Here is a 22429-nt window from a genome sequence, read left to right on the forward strand (position 1 = left end):
TCAGAAAACACAAATTATCATAATGACATACATAAGACTCATAGCATTAAGAGTACTTTAAAAAACATTTTCAACAGTCCCACTGTATACTACAGTGGGTACAGTCTTTAGTAATTTAAAAATAAATAGTAGAACCACGACAAAATCAAAACCTATACATAGAAAACCAAAACAATAAAAACCGTTGCTATTGTTTTTCTTCTGTTTTGCTTTATTTATGAATTTCTTTTTCAAAGAGATAAATGGACAAGCATTTCAGAGCGCGCACTTTAAAAATTCAGTTTAATTTTGTCGCTCAAGCCAATCGGTTTGTTTGTCAAGCATATTAGTTGGAGAGTAGTGCTTGCTTTGGCATTTTCTGTACATTTTATACTAAACAACAACAACAACACAAAAAATACTAAAATAAACAAAAGCACCAACCGACTGAATAAACAAAACACAACAATAACAACGTTAGCAAGAGGAAGTATTCTATAAAACCAAAACAATGTCGACTACACATCGGCAATCAATACATTCCATACATAATAAGAAATTTTGGACAGAATTCTTTTATCTATACGAATCGTTGCCGGCCCTCTGGGACATGAACAATCCGCTGTATAAGAATCGCCAGGTGAAATGTGATGCCTACGACATAATGGTCGATAAGTTGAGGGAGATTGAACCGAATGCGGATCGTGAAGATGTTTTGCGTAAAATCAATATATTTCGCACAAACTATAGACGTGAGTGTTCACGCATTAACACGAGTCTACAGGAAGGTAAACATTACCAGTCTACATTATGGTATTTTGATTTATTGTGTTTTCTACAAACGACCGATACGCGACGTGATAGAAAACGTAAATTGGATGATGATGGTGAGAAAAGTATAATGGTGAGTTTTTGTTTTTTTTTTCCTTTATTGTTTTTGCATATTTGTTTGCATTTTATTGTATGTAGATAGAAGAGAGTTTGCTAGCAAACTGTAATTAAGAGTAATACATTTCAGTAGTAAATAAGAGAAATTAAAAGCATAATAAAAAAGGTCAAAGAACAATTTGCCAAGGTCACTTGTCAAATAAAAGCAAAATTTTGTTTATGCCTATGATGATTTCTTTGCTATAAAATTAACTGATTTATTTACTAACTTCATTTATAACATTTTTTTAAATCTAATGTATTTTAAATGAAAATATTACTAAAATTTTTACATATTCAAATTTATAAAAAAGACTACTGCATTTCCAGTTCAAATATACAGTATAATAAATTAAAAGTAGGGTCCCTAATCGGGAAAAATTCCAGGAAACTTAGTTATAAGATTTCATTTGATTATCAATAAGTTCGGTTATCGCAACCAAATCTATTTTCTCCGTGTGACAAAAACAGAATGTTTATTTAAAACAGGAAAATTAACATTTCTAGTAGGTCGACTTAAACTTTCTAGTAGGTCGACTTAAACATATTAAGTTCTTAAAGGAATTATTGAGATGTTTTTCATTACAACTCTCTACAAATTAATAACTACCTAGGTATGTTGATTTGAAAAAAACAAATATCTTTCGAAACGATTAACACATTTTTACCAGAAAGTTGACGATCATGAATCCGGAAATAAGAACCGGCAACTATATTCGGCATAAAAAGCTAAACATCTTTTAAAACAAATTGGTTAAGCCCATAAACTAGATTTGATCCTAAAACCCAATAAATGAAAGAAATTTTTAAAAATTTTAATTTTGTTTTCTTCAATATTTCAGCGTAAACGACGTGGCAACAACATTATGCATAACTCCTCCGATCAGTTTATGATTACTCCAAAAAAGGAACATCTAATCGAATATCCAACACATTCCACGCACGAATTTGAGTATGATCTCGATGAGGATCCGGATTATGACTATGTACCCGATGAATTAGCACATACGCTAGTAGAATCTAAAAGTGATAGTACCTCAGAAATACAACAAAATCCTTTAGATGATGAAGACGAACAGTCGCAACAAGACTATCAACGTCATCAAGATGAATTTCAGAGTTACGCATTACAACGAAATATTCAAACAAATAATAATCAAAAAATCCAACTTACCGGCGAAATTATTACCACAGAGACCTCGCTAGAAATGAATGATGAATCTCAAGAGCAACACGAATTCCAGGAATATGCTGCCGACAATGAAAATGAAACGATGCAAACTGCTCAATGGTGTATAAAGACAACAAATGCTCAAAACATAGCATCAATACAAATGCAGAAACCGGAATTACATAGTGCTACGAACTGTGTAAACCTTAATGAAACAAAATTTGTGCGAGATGTTAAAACAATGACTTCAAGTAACTCCCAACACTGTTGCAGTAAACTTTTAGAATCATCCGAAATTTTGGCCAAATCATGGGCTATACAGTATGGTGAACTGTCTCAAGATCAAAAACTTTTGGCACGCAAAGCTATCAGTGATATACTCTTTGAGGGATGTATGGGTAATTTAGCTATAGGCAGCAATGGTCGTGTTACTATCGATGGTGCAGATTATAGAAATGTAAAAACTAAAGAAAGTTCCGTAAATGATGATGTTGAAAGTGGTGAAATTTATGAACAGTCAACAAACGTAGCAACGCCTACAAAGTCTGGTATAGGAGCTGGTGCAACTGGAAGTGTAGCCTCTACTTCTAAAGTTCATACGGCTGATGAATGGCTAAAATTATGATTAGTTGGTAAATGTAAGCTAATGCAACAGAGATATTTATTAAATAGTACTTAAAGGTAATTTAATTAGCATATTATTTTGTATATTAAAGAAAAATATATTAAACCAATTAATGACTATTGTTCGATTAATCAAACAATATTTTGTTTGATTCAATTAATTTTATATATCAATTTAACAACAGCCATTACAGTAGATTATTATATACAGTGAGCGAGAATACACTAGAAACTTTATTTAAATTTTCAAAAACATGACTGTTTACTAAATATGTCTACATAATTATGTTTATTTAATTTATTCAGAATCAAACCCTAAGGGCCTTTGTTACGCATTTTAGAATGTAGTTATACTAGTCAGCATTTGCAAAACAATTAAACGTTTGCTAGAAGACTAAACAAAAATAATATTTATGAAAACCATGGTAAAATTTACGAAATTGTTGTGAAAATTGATAAATATTTGACTTTCTCACAATGAAATCCAAAGTTTCTTGGAATGATCCATAGAACAAGAATCGAGATGCGCCTTGGAAAATTTTATCGGCTATCTTCAATTTGAACCACCCTGTAAGTTAAATGTATTTTAAATAACATACATTATTATTAATAGAGGGAATTAATATAATAAAATATAAAACTATGATTTTATTATATTAATTCTCATTTAGTTTTGTTTATTTATTTAATTATTTTCCAAAAGTACAGTAAGAAGAGAATTTAACATACACTTTCCTGAATTCAATTTATTGTAAATAAATGTGTATTACCGTGATATTACGATTTTTAAATCTTGTAAATTCTTTCACCTATTCCAAGCATGGTTGGGTACCATTACCTTTAAGCTACCGTTACCCATATAATACCTTTTCAGCTCAATTACCGTTTGCGAAATAACTGCAATTACCGCTACCGATGTAATCGTAAATACCGTTACCGATATTCTAGAAATAATTTAAATTATAGAAATACAAATTTTTAATTTGAACCCTTTAACACTAGGCAATTTAGTTGCGCAAGTCTATTTATCATTTTCAAAAACATGAATGAAAAAACAAACCAACTTGCCGTGTATTCGATTCGAAATTTTCAGGTGATGGTTTGTAAAAAAAATAATTCAATAATTCGAAAATTTTAATTTTCAATATATTGCCTCCTTTTTACTTTTTTGGAGAAACTTGAAAAAAAATTCTCCATAACCCGACCTTACCACTGACATCTACATTAAAGTGTCCAAAAAACCGCCATATTTAAAAAACCGGTTTAACCGAAAAAATGTGTTTTTTTTAAACCGGTTTTGATTATTGTCTTTTAAGAAAACCGTTTAAACGGTTTTGAAATAAATACAATATAAAAACAATATGAACTTAAGCTATATAGCTTATATATATATAGCTTTTCATATGAAAAGGCCTCGAGAGGTATTTTTTGATGATATTTTATATAAATATAAAGTCACTTCTTCAATTAAGGTTATTGCAATAAATTACAAAATATTGACTTAAATTCTTAAATAAAAATCGTTGTCTATAGGATCTGAAAACATTTTTATACATAGAACTGAGGTTATAGGAGCAAATTTAAAAGACAATATTTCTTTAACACTTAGAACGGTTAAGTTTGAATTAAAACTAAAATTTGATATTTAGATGGCGCTATTATTAAAATAGTGCTTATTTTATATTAAAAAAAGCCATCTATTTTTCAATTTTGAATTTTAAACAAAGGAATTAAAAACCTGTAACACAACAGCGAAAAATAAGTAAGACAAAATTTGTTTTTGATAAAGTCAAAATATGCTATTAAACAGTAAAATATGCTATAAAAGCGCAAAAATATGACATAAATATGCTCTTAAAACAAATATATGCAAAAATATGCACTAACAAATCGATGCCAAAATTCTTAAATAGTTTTGAAACGTGTAAATATCTTATATACACATCTGCTCAAAATAATAGATACACCTAATTGGAAAAAATTTAAATGGCGGTAACATTGAAAATTTCCTCGCAAGCGTTAAGAATACATCATATTATTAAAATTTCTATCTGGCAATGTCATGTCAGTCAAAAATCTGGCAACTATTTGCTTTCATGTTGATTTTTAAAAACGAATTTATTTGAATTACAAAAAATTATTTGCTCATAAAAATAGATACACATCAGTAATTTGTAATTTGTTTATATACAATTTTTTTTTTGTGCAATTTTTTGTTCCTATTTACGTGAAACAGTAAGTATAATTTAAATTTTAGCAACAATTTTATAAAAAATAGGACTCTTTTGAAGAAAATGGGACGAAATCATCATTGTACCGAAGATGAGAAAAAAATTGTTCAAACGATGAGAAATCAAGGAAAATCATTACGGGAAATAGCAAAGAGCATAGGAAGATCTTTACATTTTGTCCAAAATGCTTTATCTAAAAAACAAAAAAGAGAAACTCGCGGTAGACCAAAGAAAACCAGTCCAGAAACAGATAGGCGGATCGTCCTTATGGTTAAAAAAGACCCTTTCATATCATCGAAAGCTATTTCTGCGGAGCTATGTAACGAAATCAGTCCACAAACAGTTCGTCGTCGTCTTTTACAAGCTAAATTGCAGGGAAGAATTGCCAGAAAAGTGCCACTAATGCGCCAAAAAAATATCAAGACAAGATTAGAATTTGCTAAAGAGCACTTACAATGGTACGGGTGTGAAGGCGAAAAAAAATGGAGAAATATTTTATGGAGCGACGAAACAAAAATAAATTTGTTTGGAAACGACTGCCAAAGAAATGTACGCCGACCAAAAGGAAAAGAATTCCACGTTAAATTTACAAAAAAAGACGGTAAAACATGGCGGGGGAAACATAATGGTTTGGGGTTGCTTTTCATGGAATGGTGTTGGTCCGATATTCCGAATAGAAGATACCATGAATGCTAGTGGGTATAGAGACATATTGGAAAACGTAATGCTTCCATATGCATCGGAAAATATGCCATTAATATGGACATTCCAGCAGGACAACGACCCAAAACATAGTTCAAGATTAGTTAAAAACTGGTTCTTGGAGAATAACGTACCTGTTTTAAGCTGGCCCAATCCCCTGATTTAAACCCAATAGAAAACTTGTGGAGTGAATTAAAGATAAGGCTTTCGAAGGAAGTTTTCAAAAATAAAGACGATTTATGGGAGAAAACGCAAAAAATATGGTACGAGATTCCATTGGAGAAGTGTCAGAACTTGATATCCAGTATTCCCAGAAGAGTGGAGAAAGTTTTACAAAACAAAGGTGGATATACTGGATACTAGCTTTACTTTAATAATAAACTAATTTTTTTAAGATAAAATTTATTAGCTTTTGTTTAATAAGAATTTTTAAAAATGTATCTATTATTATGAGCACCAAATTTTTCGAAATTTAAGAAATTTAATTTACTTTATAATATTTATTATTAATTATGAAATATTTTGTTTTTGTTTTTTACTCTCCTTTTAACTATAAATAAAAATCGACTGAATTTTTTTTATAATTTTACAATATACCATTATTTTTTTTCGTTTTTAAAAAATAAATTTTGGTGTATCTATTATTTTGAGCAGATGTGTATGTTCTCATTAGACTCACCAGAAAAAACATGCATTTGCATATTTTGGTTTCCCTGTTTATTAAAAAGGTGGTCATTTCTATAAATATAATGAAGTGCTATATTAAGTATATTTTAACATAAATTGGTAAAAAAAACTGTTGGTGAAATTTTTTTTTTTTTAAATGTTGGTGAAAAAAAGATATTTTCAAAAACGAATGGTCGAAAAATGTTTGCTAATCATGTGGATTCGATTTACAGAACACCAAAAAAAGAAGATTCGATTTATAGAACAGGGGGTGGTATATCTCAATCATTTGTGGGCCGATTTTGAATAGAAATTTACAATTTATGTTGTTTGTTCAATATTCAGAATTCTGAAATAATTTTTTTTGATATCTTACGAATAAAAAAAATATTTTTTTATTAATTTTGTTGACTTGAATTAAAAAACCGAATATTAATGAGAGTCACTGGAGAACTTTATGGCATCGCAAATGAAAAATGTGGAAATTACAAACGGAATGACAAACTTATATATCGTTATAGAAAGGTTCTTGTTTTTTTAAGTCGAGAAATAAACGGTATAAAAATGAAAAATTTTAGATATTTTGATTCTTAGCGTTTTTTTTTTTTTGTTTAAAATGTAGTATTGAAATTTATTGTGTGAGACAATAAGCTTTGGCCTTCTAAGACCATGCTTTGCCCTTTCAACCCCGGTTTTCGGATCTGGTAGTCATTGTGATTAATATTTTAAAGGAACCATTACTTTACAATAACTGCATCAATGTCATATTGAATTAGATATGTTCTTTCCAATCGAAATTTAAGTTTGATTTCTTAAAATACTGTATTACGTATTAATATTATCTGGAAACATGAACTTTTGATAAAACTTGTAATCTTTTGAGGACTACACACATAGTAGGCAAAACGCAATAAAAACTTTTTATTTTATCCGTTTTCTGCTTAACAATAGACACTGTTTTGAGAGCTAATCCAAAAAGAAACCGTCCTCGGAACACTCTCATGTACCTACTATGAAGCAATAAATAACAAAGAATTTTTATTTTTACGATGTTTCTTTTTTTTTTTTGCATAACAAACCCAGCATACATTTTCTGTAGTCTTTAATAAGTTAGTGTCACTACCTGGAAATGTATTCCAATACTTATATTTTATCAGTTTTGTTTACTTGGCACACTGTATGCAATTTTCTGCAAACAATCACACAAAATATAGAGTGTAAATGGCTGGCTGGCTGGCAGGCTCTCTTTTTTGATTTAAAAAATAAGCAAAACAAAAAAGTGGTGTAATGGTTGGAATTTACGAAATACACTATGTACAAACACTCACTCTCCCTTTATAAACACAAACAGTTGTCATGCCTTTGCCATCATCATCTGTTAGCAGGCACACAGGCGGGCATTTCTTTCTGTACGCTTTGCCTAGAGCTTGTTTATGAGTCTCACATGTTGTGGCCGGGCGGTTTATTTAGTTCAAATATTCTTAGTTCCATAGCTCGTCTCTTTCTGTTGCGCTCTCTCATTTACGAGTGCATAACTGTGTGGATTTCCACTCTCAACCTCTTTTTTTGGATTCGTATATTGTGTGTATTTGGACGCTGCCTTGTGAGACACTTTTTGCAATTTATACATTTAGTTGTATTTCACAGTCCTTGTGTAGTTCACGTGTTGGCGTTGCTTTTTGTGGATTCGGGAAAGTGTTTTTTTTATCTGTTTTTCTTTAACTTGTTTTTGGTGCCAACAGAGAGGAGGGTTTAAAACAAATTGTGTATAGTGGTGGTTAGCAGCTGGCACGGTGGAGTTTGTTTTAGAACAAGTTACATTGAACAGGCAGACGAGTGAAAACATCATAGCGAGACTTAATAAAATGGGAAAAAAGGTATGTAGATATGTGCTCGATGTGCTTTAAAAACACACAGAAACAATTTGAACAAGTTTGAGGGAACAATTGCCATTATATCGATTAAAATATTAGAGGCACAGCTGTGTGTCTTGAATATTTTGAATGCGAATGATAAATAGGGTTATAAATAGAGTGAAGGTTTGTTTTCTTTTTTTATTTTTTTGCATGTATGTTTTGTATGTAATTTCGTTTTGTGATAAAGGTTTTTTAGTTGAGATGAGACTGCAGCGGTAATCTCTTAAATATGATTTCATAAGCGACCTTGTTATTTGTATGATTCTCATAGAGTTGCCGTGTGGACTAGATTAAGCTTTTTTCAATCAGCTCGAAAATCAAGAAAAAAATTTATACATAAGAGATAATTGTTAATGGTCCGAAAATTGCTTGTATAAGTTTAACATGATTACAGCTACATATATCGCGGTAGAGAATTTAAATTATCTGTTTTTTTTTACTCAATTTGGCTGTAACATTACAAAGAAAATTCGCACCAAAAGAGACTAGACTCGAAAATGTTTATGACTAAATTTAATAGAAAATTTCAAAATTTTTTTTCCAGTTTTAATTTTTTTTAATAAATGGCTGATGAATATTTTTTGAATTTATTTCGGTAATATTAAACCTAGTATTAAAAAAGTAATAGAACTTTTGGGTTAAGAAAACTTATGTGAATCACATAATAAATCAGGGGTTCTCACAAGATTTTGCTTCACGGCCTCAGACCCATATTCATATACACCGAGTACATCATTATAAATTCTTTTAAAATTTATATGGGAGCTATGAATAATTATGGACCGATCGTTACAAACTTTGGTGACATGATTTGCGTATATATGAAACTTATTTGTATTTTATTTGGATACTAACATATTTCATAGATTTATGCTCATTAATGAAAGTAACTTCCGTAGAAAAACTTGGCTTTAGAAAAAAAAATTTTAATTATTTTCTGAAATCGTAAAAATATAGTATATTTTTTTTAGAACTTATAATATCGTTAAACTGATCTTAATGAAAAACCCAATGTATTTTCTATCACTCCTAGCCCTGTCGTTATGTTTTGGAACGTAGAAAACTTAAAGACAGGCCACGTAAAATTCTTAACTTGGAAGAACGTGTTCAAGCCATACGCATGTACGATGAAATACCAGTATATCAGAGAGTAGCATCTGCGTTTAAATGCAGTTGGGAACAAATTAAAAATGTCGTTGCCAATCGTAAAGATATACTAAAATACTACGCCAGTTGCCAAATCATAGATGTCATGAAGGACGACCCAAAGGTAGTGCGCCATAAGAAAATCAACTTTTTGGGCAATTGCATGTACGAGTACATAAAAAGAGCTCACTATCATAAAATGCAAACGGTAACGGATGATGTTATACGTGATCGTGCCATGGAATTTAAAGAGATCATAAAAATTGAGAAATTTTTTCCGAATCGAGCCTGGATCAGAGATTTTAAATCGGTGTTTAATATCAATTTGGATCACATTAATCAGATTATTATAACAAGAAAACCTCAAAGATCACTAAACTGCAAAGATATTATAACATATTGTGCCAAAGAAGTTGATAATGCGCTGTCTTCGCAGCCGGGAAGTTCAAGAAATCAAATTATACCAGAAGGTGATGGTAATACCATAGAAATCGGCGATGAAGGTGAGAATAATGATGAAGATGATCCATTGGAAAGTTTGGATGATGACGAAGATGTCGACGAGGAAGGCGCTGATGATGAAATGATTAATGAAAATGAAGAAGGTCCTACTATAAATTATGGAGACTATGAAGATTACCATGACGAGTCACAGGAAGATGTCAAGCCCGACATAAAAGAATTGGAAGATAAACTAAATAATGCAAGAGATATTGCAGATGTTATAAGCCCTGAAAATATTAAAGAAGAACCTAATGACAATCCCTCTATATTAGAAAGTTGTCTTTTAGGTATTGACAAAAATTCTAAGCGAAGTTTTCAAAAACCACCCTCTAAACGTCCCTCTTCCTCCTCATCTTCCACCTCAACAACATCTAAGCCAATACCCTCATCTATAAGTAGTTATGAGGAAGCATTGAGATTGATGCGGCCCCTGGAGGAATTTGCCATATTCGAAGAGGATTTTAAGGCCATAAATCTTTTAAATCAATTGGCCCAAGTGTATGAAAAAGCGAAAAAACGTAAACGTTTCGAGTAGTAAAGATGTGGCTGAAAATTTCATTAAGATTTTAAAATAAGATTTTTTTTAATAAATGTGATAATCATAAATGTATTATATCCCGAAAATATAAATTCTACTGAAAAACAAAACATTTTGTATGTATAGCTTTTGCAAAGGGCAACAAAATAAAAAAAAGATTAAAATTCATTCCACATGATATTTTATATTCTTAAAATTGTAAAGTTTATATGAATAACTATTAACATTAATTATTAAATTAAAAATTTTGATTAACAGTTTGTAGATTAGAAACTAGCATTTCGATATGATTTTCTTTGATTTTACGTCTACAATATAAAAAATTGGTTTAAAAGTTAATAATGAAAAAATGCCTACACTGGGTTGTATCGGAAACTGGATTCTCTGTTGAATTGCGTACAATTTAATTATTCATTATATATTCTAAACAAAAAAATAATATAAATTGTGAAAAATTTCGTTTATAAATATAAAATTTTTTACGTTTTTGAAACACTCTGTCATTCATTGATAACACAGTGAATGCCCAACGAATACATCTCTGACACTTTGAAAGAAGAAAAACAAACGAGTAACTATTTTCTTTGGACAGTTATTCGTTGCTATTTTTTATCGGTGATGCTAACTTTTTCATCAAAACCCGCTAGAAAATTAAAAATTTGTCTATACGTATGACCAAGGAGTATTAATTATTTCGCCTTGCGTATAACAAAGGAAAATGGCATTATTTAAAAATGTTTCCAACAAAAAGAGCTCTATTTAATACAATACCTCATAGACCTTTTTGTCTGATGATACCTAGGTGTAGGTTAAATTTTGATTATATTTTATAGCTATGGAGTTTTGAGAAGTTTGAAGAAACTTGTTGAACATTGTAAAATTTCGATATTTAGATGTTATTTTTAAGTAGAAAAAAGTTCATCCAAGGCTAATTGCCTTGAACTCATCTATTCAATATGTGCGTCAGGAAAAATAACTATTTAACAATAGCAAAAATTAAGTATTAGCTTTTTTAGATATATGTAATTAAGATGTCGTATGTAAAGTATGACTTCCATTATTTTTTTGTTGGATAAAATTTTAATAAGACATTTTAAAAGTTTAGTTTTTTTGACAGCAGAATTAATTTTGTTAATATTAAGTATCTGACTCTCAAGGTATTAATTCTCTACAGCATCTTTTTTCTTTGTGTGAAATTTTGTAATTTTTATCAGCTATCAAAAATCGCTGCATTACCATCATTGTATAAACAGCTTTTTGCATTTTTTGCACAGTTATTCGTTGCTGTTTATTTTTGTATCGAAAGGCGGATTTTTAGTTTAGTAGTTTTCATTTAAATTCCATTTAATATCAAGTAAACAAAGAATACCTACAGAAATATGTCCACAACACAGGCTACCAAAAATTGCATCACTTTAAAAGGGTCAGCCCAAATTATAGCAGAATATCTAAAGTACGGCATCAATTCCATACTCTTTCAAAGAGGCATCTACCCGGCGGAAACATTCGAAAGTACACAACAGTATGGCCTGACCATACTAATGTCAAAAGATCCTAAAATAGAAGAGTTTTTGCAAAAAGTTTTGGAACAGACAGAAGGTAACTAATCACAAAGAATAAAAGATGTCGGAACATTAACTTTTATTGTGTATATTTGCAGAATGGTTGGCCAAAAATATGATCAACAAAATATCGATGGTCATAACAAATGCCCATACCAAAGAAGTGCTAGAATGTTGGGATTTTAAAATGAATGCCGAACTGGGGGATGGTGATACAAGTGATGGCAGTAAACTGACCTCTTCCAAAGAACTGAAACGCATACAGAATGAGATTCGCGATGTTATGCGTCAAATATCGGCCACTGTTACCTATTTGCCATTGTTGGATTGTATTTGTACTTTTGACGTTATGATTCATACGCTACAGACCTGTGATGTACCAGAAAGTTGGGATGAAACTGGTCCGGCGTTTATACAAAATGCCCAAGCTGTACAATTACGTTCCTTTTCGACCGGCTTGCATAAGGTCGATACTGTAGTTAATTATAAAATGGCGTCATAGGATTGAGTTGGTTGTGTTTGAAAACAATTCCAACAATCATTTGCATCGACATCAACCTCATTTTGTTTCTCGTCTTAAAGTATGTAATTTATTTTATGTGTTTCTATTTTATAAAGAAATTGATTTGACTTAAAAATTGATTATTAAGATTTATACTTTATGCAAACAAGAGTATGTCACTGGCAATTTAACTAAAGCAATCAATGAAGATTCTTTATTGAAGAATGTGGTAAGTGATGTTAGAAAACCGAACCGAACTATAGTTGCTTTGTTCTGGTTGCCAATTTGGCGCCAGAAAATTGTAGCTGTCAGTTGCCATCTGTAACACCATTTTGGAAATTGACAAATCAACTTTAGTTAATTTGCCATCCATAATAGACCCATTACTTTTTGTTGATAGGTGGGATTTTCATCTAAAAATGCATAAACAGTATACATTAAGGTAGATCGTTTTAGAAAATAAAAATTTTAGTGGCATTTTCTAAGAAAAATTAAACTATCGTTTTGCGATAACCGTTAGTGTGCTGGACCATTTTTAAAAACTGTCTCCTTTTTAGTTTTTTCAAGACATTTTTTTCGTTCCAAGAAATTGTATACAAAAGGGGTATCAAATGAAAAATATTTTAAAGACGCATATATTAGATTACATATAGTTTTGGTTCAAGTGTTATAATGCAAATCGTTAAAAATTAATCGAGCAACTTGATACTGATTCAGAAAAATTGTATTAAATATTATATACCCTTCACTAAAGTATAACTACTTTAAGATAAATATTGAAAACAATTTTTGTTAAAACAAGAGAGCTAGATTCGGCAGTGTCGAATCTTATATACCCTTCACCAAATTATACATTAGAATAACAATTTTAAACATTTTTAAATAAACAAATTAATTTTTTTTTAAATTGGTTTTAAATTTTTTTCAAAAATTTGGTTGACTTTTAAATTTTTTTTTAATTTATTAGTAAAAAGAAATTATTCAAAATTATTTTTTTTTGGTAAAAAAAAAAATTGGGTTAAAAAATATTTTTCCCCAGTTTGACCTATTGTAGGTCCACCTTACTATGGCCTTACATAAGTTGATGCAAAGGACCATGAAATATCTATCATTAGATATCCATATTGTCTATATTAATGACTTAGTAAACCAGATATACATACACTGATAAAAAATAGGCTTTGTTCTGGTTGTTTCTTTATATCTCAGCCATTTGCGGTCCGATTTTTAATATCAACCGAATCGGGTCTATGGCTGATATATTGATGTATGAACCATGTCTGTAAGTTATTTGGGAACTACGGAAAGTTGATTTCAACATACAGACGGATATGGCTATATCGACTCCGTTATCTATAACGATCGAGAATATATATCGCTATCTTAAATGCGAACGGACGGAACTACATAAAAATTCAAAATCAGACCCCTGCGATCAAAAATTACAACTTTATTAAAGAAATTACAACTTTTTATACAATTTATTATTGATTGTATAAAAAGTGTGGTTACGTCCGTTTGTAAACGGAATGACAAACTTATATATACGCTTGCCACACATAGTGAAGTATAAAAAAAATAGTTGGTGAAAGTATTTTTTCCGAAAAAAAATTTTCAGTAACTAAAAACCTTTTGTTTTATAAATTTAGAAAATTAATTTGAATAAGGTGGTCAAAAAATAAAAGTTTCTTAAGAATTTTTTATGATTTCGACCTATTAATTGAATATTGTAAAAGTTTCCTTTGTATTGTCAACCACTGTATGTCTTCCTCTACTTAATCATTTTGAATTTAAAGTTCATTTTAATCTGCATACAAACCATGATAGTGTATATGTATAGACTATTAGTTCATCTCTTTTCTGAACGCATATTTAATGCATAAATAATTTCATCCCATCAGTATCAAGCGAACAGCTTTAGTCATGCGATTACTTTGATGCATCTTTCTAATCATTAAAAGTTAACTTTTAATTATTATCATCTTTAATAAACTACAAAATTCCGAAGTGTTTATTGTAAACGTTGGCCTTTCCGTCTGTCTATATTTCGTTCGTTCAATCGCTATCAGCAAACAAATAAGTGGATTTAATTCTCTTATTTTTTAGTGTGAAATTTTTGTTTATTTTAAATAAAACATACATAAATGTCGTTTTAATGAGTTTTTTTTTTCCATTTGTGGTTGTTGTACTCTAGTTGTAGACCTGCGCACTAATTATCTGATATGATAAGTATGTAGAAATGAACGTAGAACATGTGGCTTTATTTTTATCAACACAATTATTTTTTTAATGCGTCTCCGCTTTGGTTTATTGGATATATTTATTTAGCTGTTTTATGTACATATGTATATGCAACTCAAGACTGAAAAAATTTAAGAAATTTTTAAATAGCTACGAAACGAAAAATTTCGATCAAACAAAGAATTTGTTACTCTTCTGATTTCAATAATATATGTACTTGTTTTCCATGGCCATTTCATATTCTCCAGAATTTCGATATTCGCTTTAGTTTGGTTTTTATATAGGTTCAAGTGCAAAAAAAAAAAAAAGTTGAAGACAAGCCAATGCGAATTTGTTGAGCAACTTCAAATTTTGTATGACCACAAAAATCCTGTGTACCAAATTTTTACAAATTTGGAACACGCAAGGTCCGTGTCTTTGTCCAACATTAGTATTTCCTTCCAATAAGCAATTGTCTGATGATGTTTCGCTATTAAATTGTTTACTATCGCTGTTAAAATAACTGAATCCAAATGAAGTCAAATATTCGTAATAGAAATCACTGAGAATTCAAACCAAATTACACAAATTATTTAGAATTTTTTTTTTATTTAAGCACAGCTTGGTTTTTTGTATTATTTACAAACTAAATTACATATAGTATAGAAATTCATTTTCTTAGAAAATTTTGTTTTAATTTGGATCATGTTTAATCATATTTACATATAAAATCATTTGAATATAATCACAAACTAACTTAAACAACTATGTTAACAATAAACACACTTTGGCATTTAATTTTTGGTACAAAAATAGAAATAATGAAAATGTATTGTAATAAAAACCACCACACCACCTCTTATCTAATCTATATCAACATCATCATCTTCATTGTTTTCTTTACGATCTAATTCTCTTAGTACTTCATCGGCTCTGGTTATTAGGCCGATCAAACGGAAATTCTCACGTTCCAAAGCGAAATCTTCCAAGAGTTTCAAATATTTTCTACCCTCGGCATATGATCGAATTGGTGGTAAAGCCGGCTGGTCTTCGTTCGATCTTAAACGTTTATGACTAGAGCGGTTGGTAGGTGGTACAGGGGTAAGAGAAGGAGCTGGAGTTTCTTTAGGTGATGGCGTTGAAGAGGTGGTATTTCTTTGGGTAGGAGCTTTAGTTAAAGGAGGCATAGGCGGCATTTCCACAGGTCTTGAGGATGATGAGGCTGCTGTTACTGATATTGATGCCAAGGGTGGGGGAGAAGAATTTCTTTCTGTTGGCATAATCTGTTCGGCCGAAGGTTCTTCAGTTTTGATGCGTTTTCTTAAAGATGACAGTGTGAGATCATCTAGGGAATCATTTGTAGACTCTTCTATCATATCCTTGTTGGCTAAAGGTATAGCTACAATATGTGTAGGTGTGTTGGATTGTAGGGCAGGTGTGTGTTGTTGTTTTGCTGGAGTCTCTGCTACATCTTCATCATCTGTTAGATATTCTTTCTTAATTTGTATAATTTCCTCTTCGGTTTTTTTCAATATATCATCATCTTTGGGTTCCTCTTTGATTTCTTTTTTAATTTCCAGCAATGGAGGCGGTACAGCTACTTGCTGATCTTTTACATAGTTGTTGCTACTATTGTTGTTGTTATTATGGGAGGTGGAGCAAGTTGTTACAGATGTTGTGGCTGTATTTATAGCATTTGAGGGTTGAGCTAAAGAGGCCAATGGTATAATAGTCATGGTCATGGGTGTTGAACCCTGCTTTTGTCCCGGAGCCACTATTGGCGTAGCTACCAGAACCTTTTGAGACATGCCTGGTAGACCATTTGATTGTATTGGTAGTCCCACCAACTGTCTTAAGCTCTGCAATTGGGCATGTGGCATTATTTGCACTGTTTTAGTGGTGGCCTCATTGTTCGGCATTTTCTGAACATTTTTATCCGTTATTTTCTTTCTTAACTTGCTCTTCACTTTCATCTCCCCCTCATCACTGTGAATGCTTATGCAATCGTTTTCACAATTACCATTGTCCTCGTCATCCCCGTCCTCAATATATTCCACTTCATCATCATCATTGTTGTCATCGTGATCTGGAGAGCACTCAGATAGCACATCTTTCATAACATCCTTTATTTGCACCGATTGTCCCTGCGTGTAGCCAATATTTAGCAATTTACTGTCGCATGTGGAAATATTATAGGTTGAACGAAATTTATCACACCACTCCTGGTGGGGAAAGAAATTCTGCAGACCCATGGAGCTCTTAAACTGTAAAGCCATCTTTTGTATGAGACCATCCGTTATTAAAATATCCTTGTAATACATCATTCTACGGATCCATTCATAGACGGCCTTTCCCAACATTGACACCTTGACCACTTTCATTTCCAATGTCTTGGCATCACGACATTTGCGCGTTCTCTGTTCCCACGCATTTAATATCTCACCTTTTTGCTGTACTATACGTTTTATTTGATCGGGACTGCAGTGAAACATGCGTCCGATACGTTTGTAGACGGGACGTTTTTCATATTCCCGTATGGCAGCAACTTTCTCATTTAAAGCCAATACATTTTTGCGTTTGATGCGATTGTCAAAGACCACTTTTTCCACGCGTGGTACCTGCAAAGAGATGGAAAATTTGAATTAAAGAAATCTTGAATGACTCAATAAGTGATGAATTCTATTAAGAAATAATTCAATACGTTTGAAGTACTAAGAAATTAAGACAACGAATTAATTCGTACTGAATGGTTTAAAGGAATTATTAAGAGGATATATAATTTGATTTTTAATATTGAATTAAGAAAAACATAATTCTTTTGAACCTTTGCTTTATATGGTCACCTAAAAAGCAAAAGGGCCTATCATCACTTTTTAAAATTTTACAGGAGAGACAAAAAACTTAATAAAATGAAATGTGTTTGGGTTACAAATATGATTATCTTTATTTAATAAAGTCGTTATTTAAAAAAAAAAACAGAAAGCTAAAAATTTATGTATCTTGATGAGCTGTGTCAATATCTATCTTTTGCATATCAGGTGACGATATGTACTCAACAATACGTAAGAGAAGCCATTAATAAATACACATAGATTGGAAACTCTCCTGTCAAAGACCTAACTCAGTTGTGAGAGTGAATTAGTAAAAAAATTAGTGATTATTTTGAGTAACTTTTATACCCTTCACCTTCGTGAGAAGGGTTTATAAATTTTGTCATTCCGTTTGTAATTTCCACAATATAATTTTCCGACCCTATAAAGTATATATATTCTAGATCCTTATAGATATCGGAGTCGATTAAGCCATGTCCGTCTGTCTGTTGAAATAATTTTTCTGAAGACCCCGGATATCTTCGGGATCCAAATCTTCAATAATATTGTCAGACATGCTTTCGAGAAGTTTCCTATTTAAAATCAGCAAAATCGGTCCACAAATGGCTGAGATATGAGGAAAAATCAAGGACAACCTCGATTTTTGACCTATTTTTGTCAAAATCGGAAAAAATATTTTTTAACCCGAATTTTTTTTTCATCATAAAAAAAATTTAAAAAACAAAAAGTTTTTAAATTAAAAAAAAAAAAATTTTTTAAATAATTTTAAAATAACAATTCAAAAATTTTTTTTCCAAAAAATTAAAAAACTACTTTGGAAAAAAAATAAATTTTGTTTACCTATAATTTGGTGGAGGGTATATAAGATTCGGCTCAGCCGAATATAGCTCTCTTACTTGTTTAATTTCAGTTTTTTCTAGTTTCTGCTCTATGTGTTTTCTCTATGACAGTGTGACAGTGTGGATCATGGAGTAACATAAAGCGGAAACTAGAAAAAAAACTATAACAAAAAAAATTACTAGGTTTCTGAGGTGATTGAAATCATTTTAAACTAGATTTCGGGCAGATATAAATGGACTATAAGAAAGAAAATACTAAATATAACATTCAAATTGGAACAATAAAAAAACTGTAAACAAAACTTTTCACGTTTAGTTGATAGTTTCTTCAGTTATTAATTCCCGGGATTCCCGACTAAACATCCCGGGAATCGGGTAGTGGAAAATTGGCAAAATTCCCGGGAAATTTGTACCGGGAATTCTCGGGATAAAAACCCTACTTGCAAGCCACTTGAGCTAAAATAATTTTGTAAATTTAATGGGAATTTTTTATTAATTATATCAAATGAATTATGTGGAATAAGGGAATCTAATGGAGTGATAATTTATTGAACTTTTCGTCCGAAAGTGTGGCAAACATTTTATATTTCTTGGCACCCAAAAAACGGGAAGCATTTAATAGGTATGAGTTTAGAAATAAAGTTATAAAAAAAAGAAGCTGGGAGTGTATGGTAGCAACTAAGTTTTTTTTACTTCTGAATTTAAGAATTTAATTTAAATTTACTTTTCAAATTATGTACTTTGTATGGTGCACTCAAATAGCATGTGCCCCAAACAAAATGTACAGACACATTTACAAAATAAAATGTCCATTATACATGCAACACTTAATGTAAAACGAATTATAGTTTCTGCTTCGGCGCAGTTCCATTGTCTGTTTTACAGCAGCAAAACAAATAGCTTTGGACACAAATTAATACAAATGAAAAATACCTGAAACTCATGAAAAACCTAAAGTGTGGGGGGTAAGAGGCATAATAAAAAAAATAAATAAAATAAAAAATAAACAAGACTCACCTTATTGTGGTCATTGATGGTTGTAATTGTAACATCTTTAGCATTATTGTTATTATTATTTGTAGTTGTTGTTTTCGTTGTGGGTTTCATGTTGTTGTATTTGTATTCGTAACAACAATAATTTGCACTTTAATTTATGCAAATTTAGCAAAACTGATTAATTTTAAAGTGCAAATTTTTTTTCTTAAAATTTTTGCGATTAAATAGATTTTTGATTTTTGCTGATTTTATTAAAGTCAAGTACAAAATATATAGCAATGTTTAAAATCTATTATAGGTAGGTAATTATGGAGTGTGGAGCTTTATTTTGGAAATATGTAGCTACTCCTCTTTTGGTTCATATAGTGACGTTTTTTCTTCTTTTGTTTTTGTTATTTCATTCAGTCAGTTTTTAATAAATATGTAAGTGTATGAGAGTGTGTGCTTTGATTTTCACAACTGTGTTGTTGATTTTTTCTTATTTCGATTCCATTAGTTTTTTTTTTTTGTTACTTTCCCACCTCCCTACTTTGCGCCTGTGTTGTTTTTCTGTTGTTGTATATATAGAACAGAACAGATATGTACTACATACGTATGGATGTAAGCAAAACCGAGGGCTTTTTCGTTTTTGAAAGCAACAACACTAATAGAAAGACAGCTAGTAGAAAAGTATGAATGTTTGTATAAAGTCACAATGGTACACTTTTTGTATAATAAATATGTAAGTACATATGTATTTCACTGTTTGTTAATCACTTCCCAGCCACCACACACGTTTATAACACAACGTTTAATATACAACTAGAACATTGCGTTTAGTCAAAAGCGGAAACAACCCGTGTATCGTTCCGTCGTACTATGTGGTGCTCACTTAAATGGAAATGTTCGTTTTCCACCGCTAAGCGGAGAGTACATTAGCTTGTCAGAGAGAGTTTTTCCACATATAGATTTTGCTCCATTTTTTTCTATAGATTTTTCCCAATACACATGCACTGCTCTCACGCTCATTTATCATTGTCATAGATGTGATAATGCGCCGGTGCCAGGGTGTTGTATCAGCTCTTTTTTTTCTTCTATATACAAACATTCATATGTACACACCACGTACTTTTTATACATTCATTATTACGAGGTTGGGTTGGGGGGTTTATACATGCTTACTGTATATTTTTAGTCAATGTGTTTTTTTTATTTTATATATGTATGTATATTTCAGCAGCCAGCCAGCCAGCCAGCCAGCCTACCTGCCTTTCAGTCAGTCAGTCCGATATTGTAGAAACTGATAAGCATTCGTTTTTATTTGTTATATATACTATGTACTACATATCGTGTTTGATTTGATATTTTCATCATACCACCACTTGGCTTACAGGAGAGGGGGTTGCTTGTGACTATTATTATAATTTTTTTTATTTCTACAGTGCAATTTAATTTTATTTTTGTTAAACTCTCTTTCTCATTTCTCTCACTTTCTGGGAGTGCAATGATTATTTATTTGTAAAATGCATTATTACATATTTATATATTTCTTTGTTTTTTTTTCCAGTGCACTTGTTAATATAAAAAATTCATATTTTTTATTTTCTTTTCATTACTCGTCTCTTTGTTAATTTCTTGCGCATAATCAGCTCAGTGACTGCTGGACAGAACTTACTTATTGACTATACATACCCTACAAAAGGTATACCCAACACCCAGGCATACCCATAATAAGTTCGGTGTAGTGGGATGTTTAAAACAAAAAAAATGCTCCCACGATGTATACCAATAGACTTAGAACTATTTTTGATACTAGAGCCGAGCCGAATCTTATATAACCTTCTTAAAATAAGAATTTTAAATATTTTCAAATAAATATAATCAAATTAAAAAAAAATTCCAATTTCTTTTTTGATAAATTTTAAAAAATTTAATGTTTTTTTGATTTTATGGCAATTTTTTTTTTATTTTTTTAAATAATTTTATTTGTGAAAAAATTTTTTGGTGAACAAATTCTAGTTAAAAAATATTTTTCCCGATTATAGGTCTGAAGTACTGTGAAATATCTGTCATTAGATATCCATATTGTATATCCAGTTATAGACAGATCAAAATTCGAGGTTGTCCTGCTTTTTTCCCTATATCTCAGCCATTTGTGGGCCGATTTTCTCGATTTTAAACCTTGTCTATAGCGGATATACATATTGATGTATGAACCATGCATATCTTTCGGGGCTACGGAAAGTTGATTTCAACATACAGACGGACACGGCTATATCGACTGTTATCTATAACGATCCAGAATATACTTTGGGGTCGCAAATGAAAAATGTAGAAATTACAAACAGAATGACAAGGGGTATAAGGGTATAACAAGTAAGAGTAAGGCTGTGTGAATATTCTATAGCCACCATCAATCAACATGAGGGTATTTTTTATTTATTGACAATAAAATATTTTTCTAATACATAAATGAGTAAGGTCAATTATAGACTGTTCCTCACAAAAATTCGTGGAAAGATTTAGGTTCATATAAAACTTATTTATGTCAAATTTCATAACGATTATTAAGTACAGTAAGCGATTTTCAAAATGGAAAAAAATAAATTTATTTAATTTATTTTAAATTTATTTTAATTTATTTTTTAGTTTTTATCATTACAAAAAAGAAACATATATTTAAATTGTATACACTCAGGTCTCGTTTTATGCGGATTCAAATTTATGCGGTTTTTAAATTCACAATTTTTTTTTTGGAATTTTAACAGATTCTAAAATTTTAGATGTTTTTTTTAAATTCTAGTGATGAAAATGATATTTTACAATATGATATATCATCTAGTGATGAAAATAAAGTTGAACCAATTCCTAAACTATACCGACAATTATTCAGTCATTCAGATTGATCATACATATTTACAGAATTTCCTTAAAAAATGTTTTAGCTTATTTTTTTTGATAATTTTCTGTTTTTTCTGTTATTAATGAATTAATATTATATTTTTGTTTATTTTTTGTTTTTACTGTTTAACCCCCATTAACATGAAGTCTGGATATGCCTTAACTAATAGTTATATTGTCGGTTAAAATTATTTT

At 30.6% G+C, this 22429-nt stretch overlaps 4 protein-coding genes across 4 annotated transcripts; 3 read left to right on the forward strand and 1 right to left on the reverse strand.

Annotated features, from left to right (window-relative positions):
- Nucleotides 1-305: 305 nt before the first annotated feature.
- Nucleotides 306-2841, forward strand: LOC135955299 (uncharacterized). The gene is made up of 2 exons (XM_065505644.1): nt 306-883; nt 1749-2841. The coding sequence occupies exons 1-2, from the start codon at nt 491-493 to the stop codon at nt 2700-2702; spliced, it is 1347 nt and encodes a 448-aa protein (XP_065361716.1). The 5' UTR covers nt 306-490; the 3' UTR covers nt 2703-2841.
- Nucleotides 2842-7696: 4855 nt separating this feature from the next.
- On the forward strand, nt 7697-10514 carry LOC135955242 (uncharacterized). The gene is made up of 2 exons (XM_065505570.1): nt 7697-8177; nt 9250-10514. The coding sequence occupies exons 1-2, from the start codon at nt 8166-8168 to the stop codon at nt 10399-10401; spliced, it is 1164 nt and encodes a 387-aa protein (XP_065361642.1). The 5' UTR covers nt 7697-8165; the 3' UTR covers nt 10402-10514.
- A 1227-nt stretch (nt 10515-11741) lies between these two features.
- mad2 (mitotic arrest deficient 2) lies at nt 11742-12606 on the forward strand. The gene is made up of 2 exons (XM_065503483.1): nt 11742-12003; nt 12065-12606. The coding sequence occupies exons 1-2, from the start codon at nt 11784-11786 to the stop codon at nt 12466-12468; spliced, it is 624 nt and encodes a 207-aa protein (XP_065359555.1). The 5' UTR covers nt 11742-11783; the 3' UTR covers nt 12469-12606.
- A 2671-nt stretch (nt 12607-15277) lies between these two features.
- ebd1 (earthbound 1) lies at nt 15278-20434 on the reverse strand. The gene is made up of 2 exons (XM_065504678.1): nt 19376-20434; nt 15278-17306 (listed from the first exon to the last, which is right to left on the reverse strand). Exons 1-2 carry the CDS (start codon nt 19463-19465, stop codon nt 15552-15554), a joined length of 1845 nt encoding a protein of 614 aa, XP_065360750.1. The 5' UTR covers nt 19466-20434; the 3' UTR covers nt 15278-15551.
- Between the last annotated feature and the right edge of the window lie 1995 nt (nt 20435-22429).

The sequence above is a fragment of the Calliphora vicina genome, chromosome 3 (assembly GCF_958450345.1).
Source record: "Calliphora vicina chromosome 3, idCalVici1.1, whole genome shotgun sequence".
Taxonomy (NCBI): Eukaryota; Metazoa; Arthropoda; class Insecta; order Diptera; family Calliphoridae; genus Calliphora; species Calliphora vicina.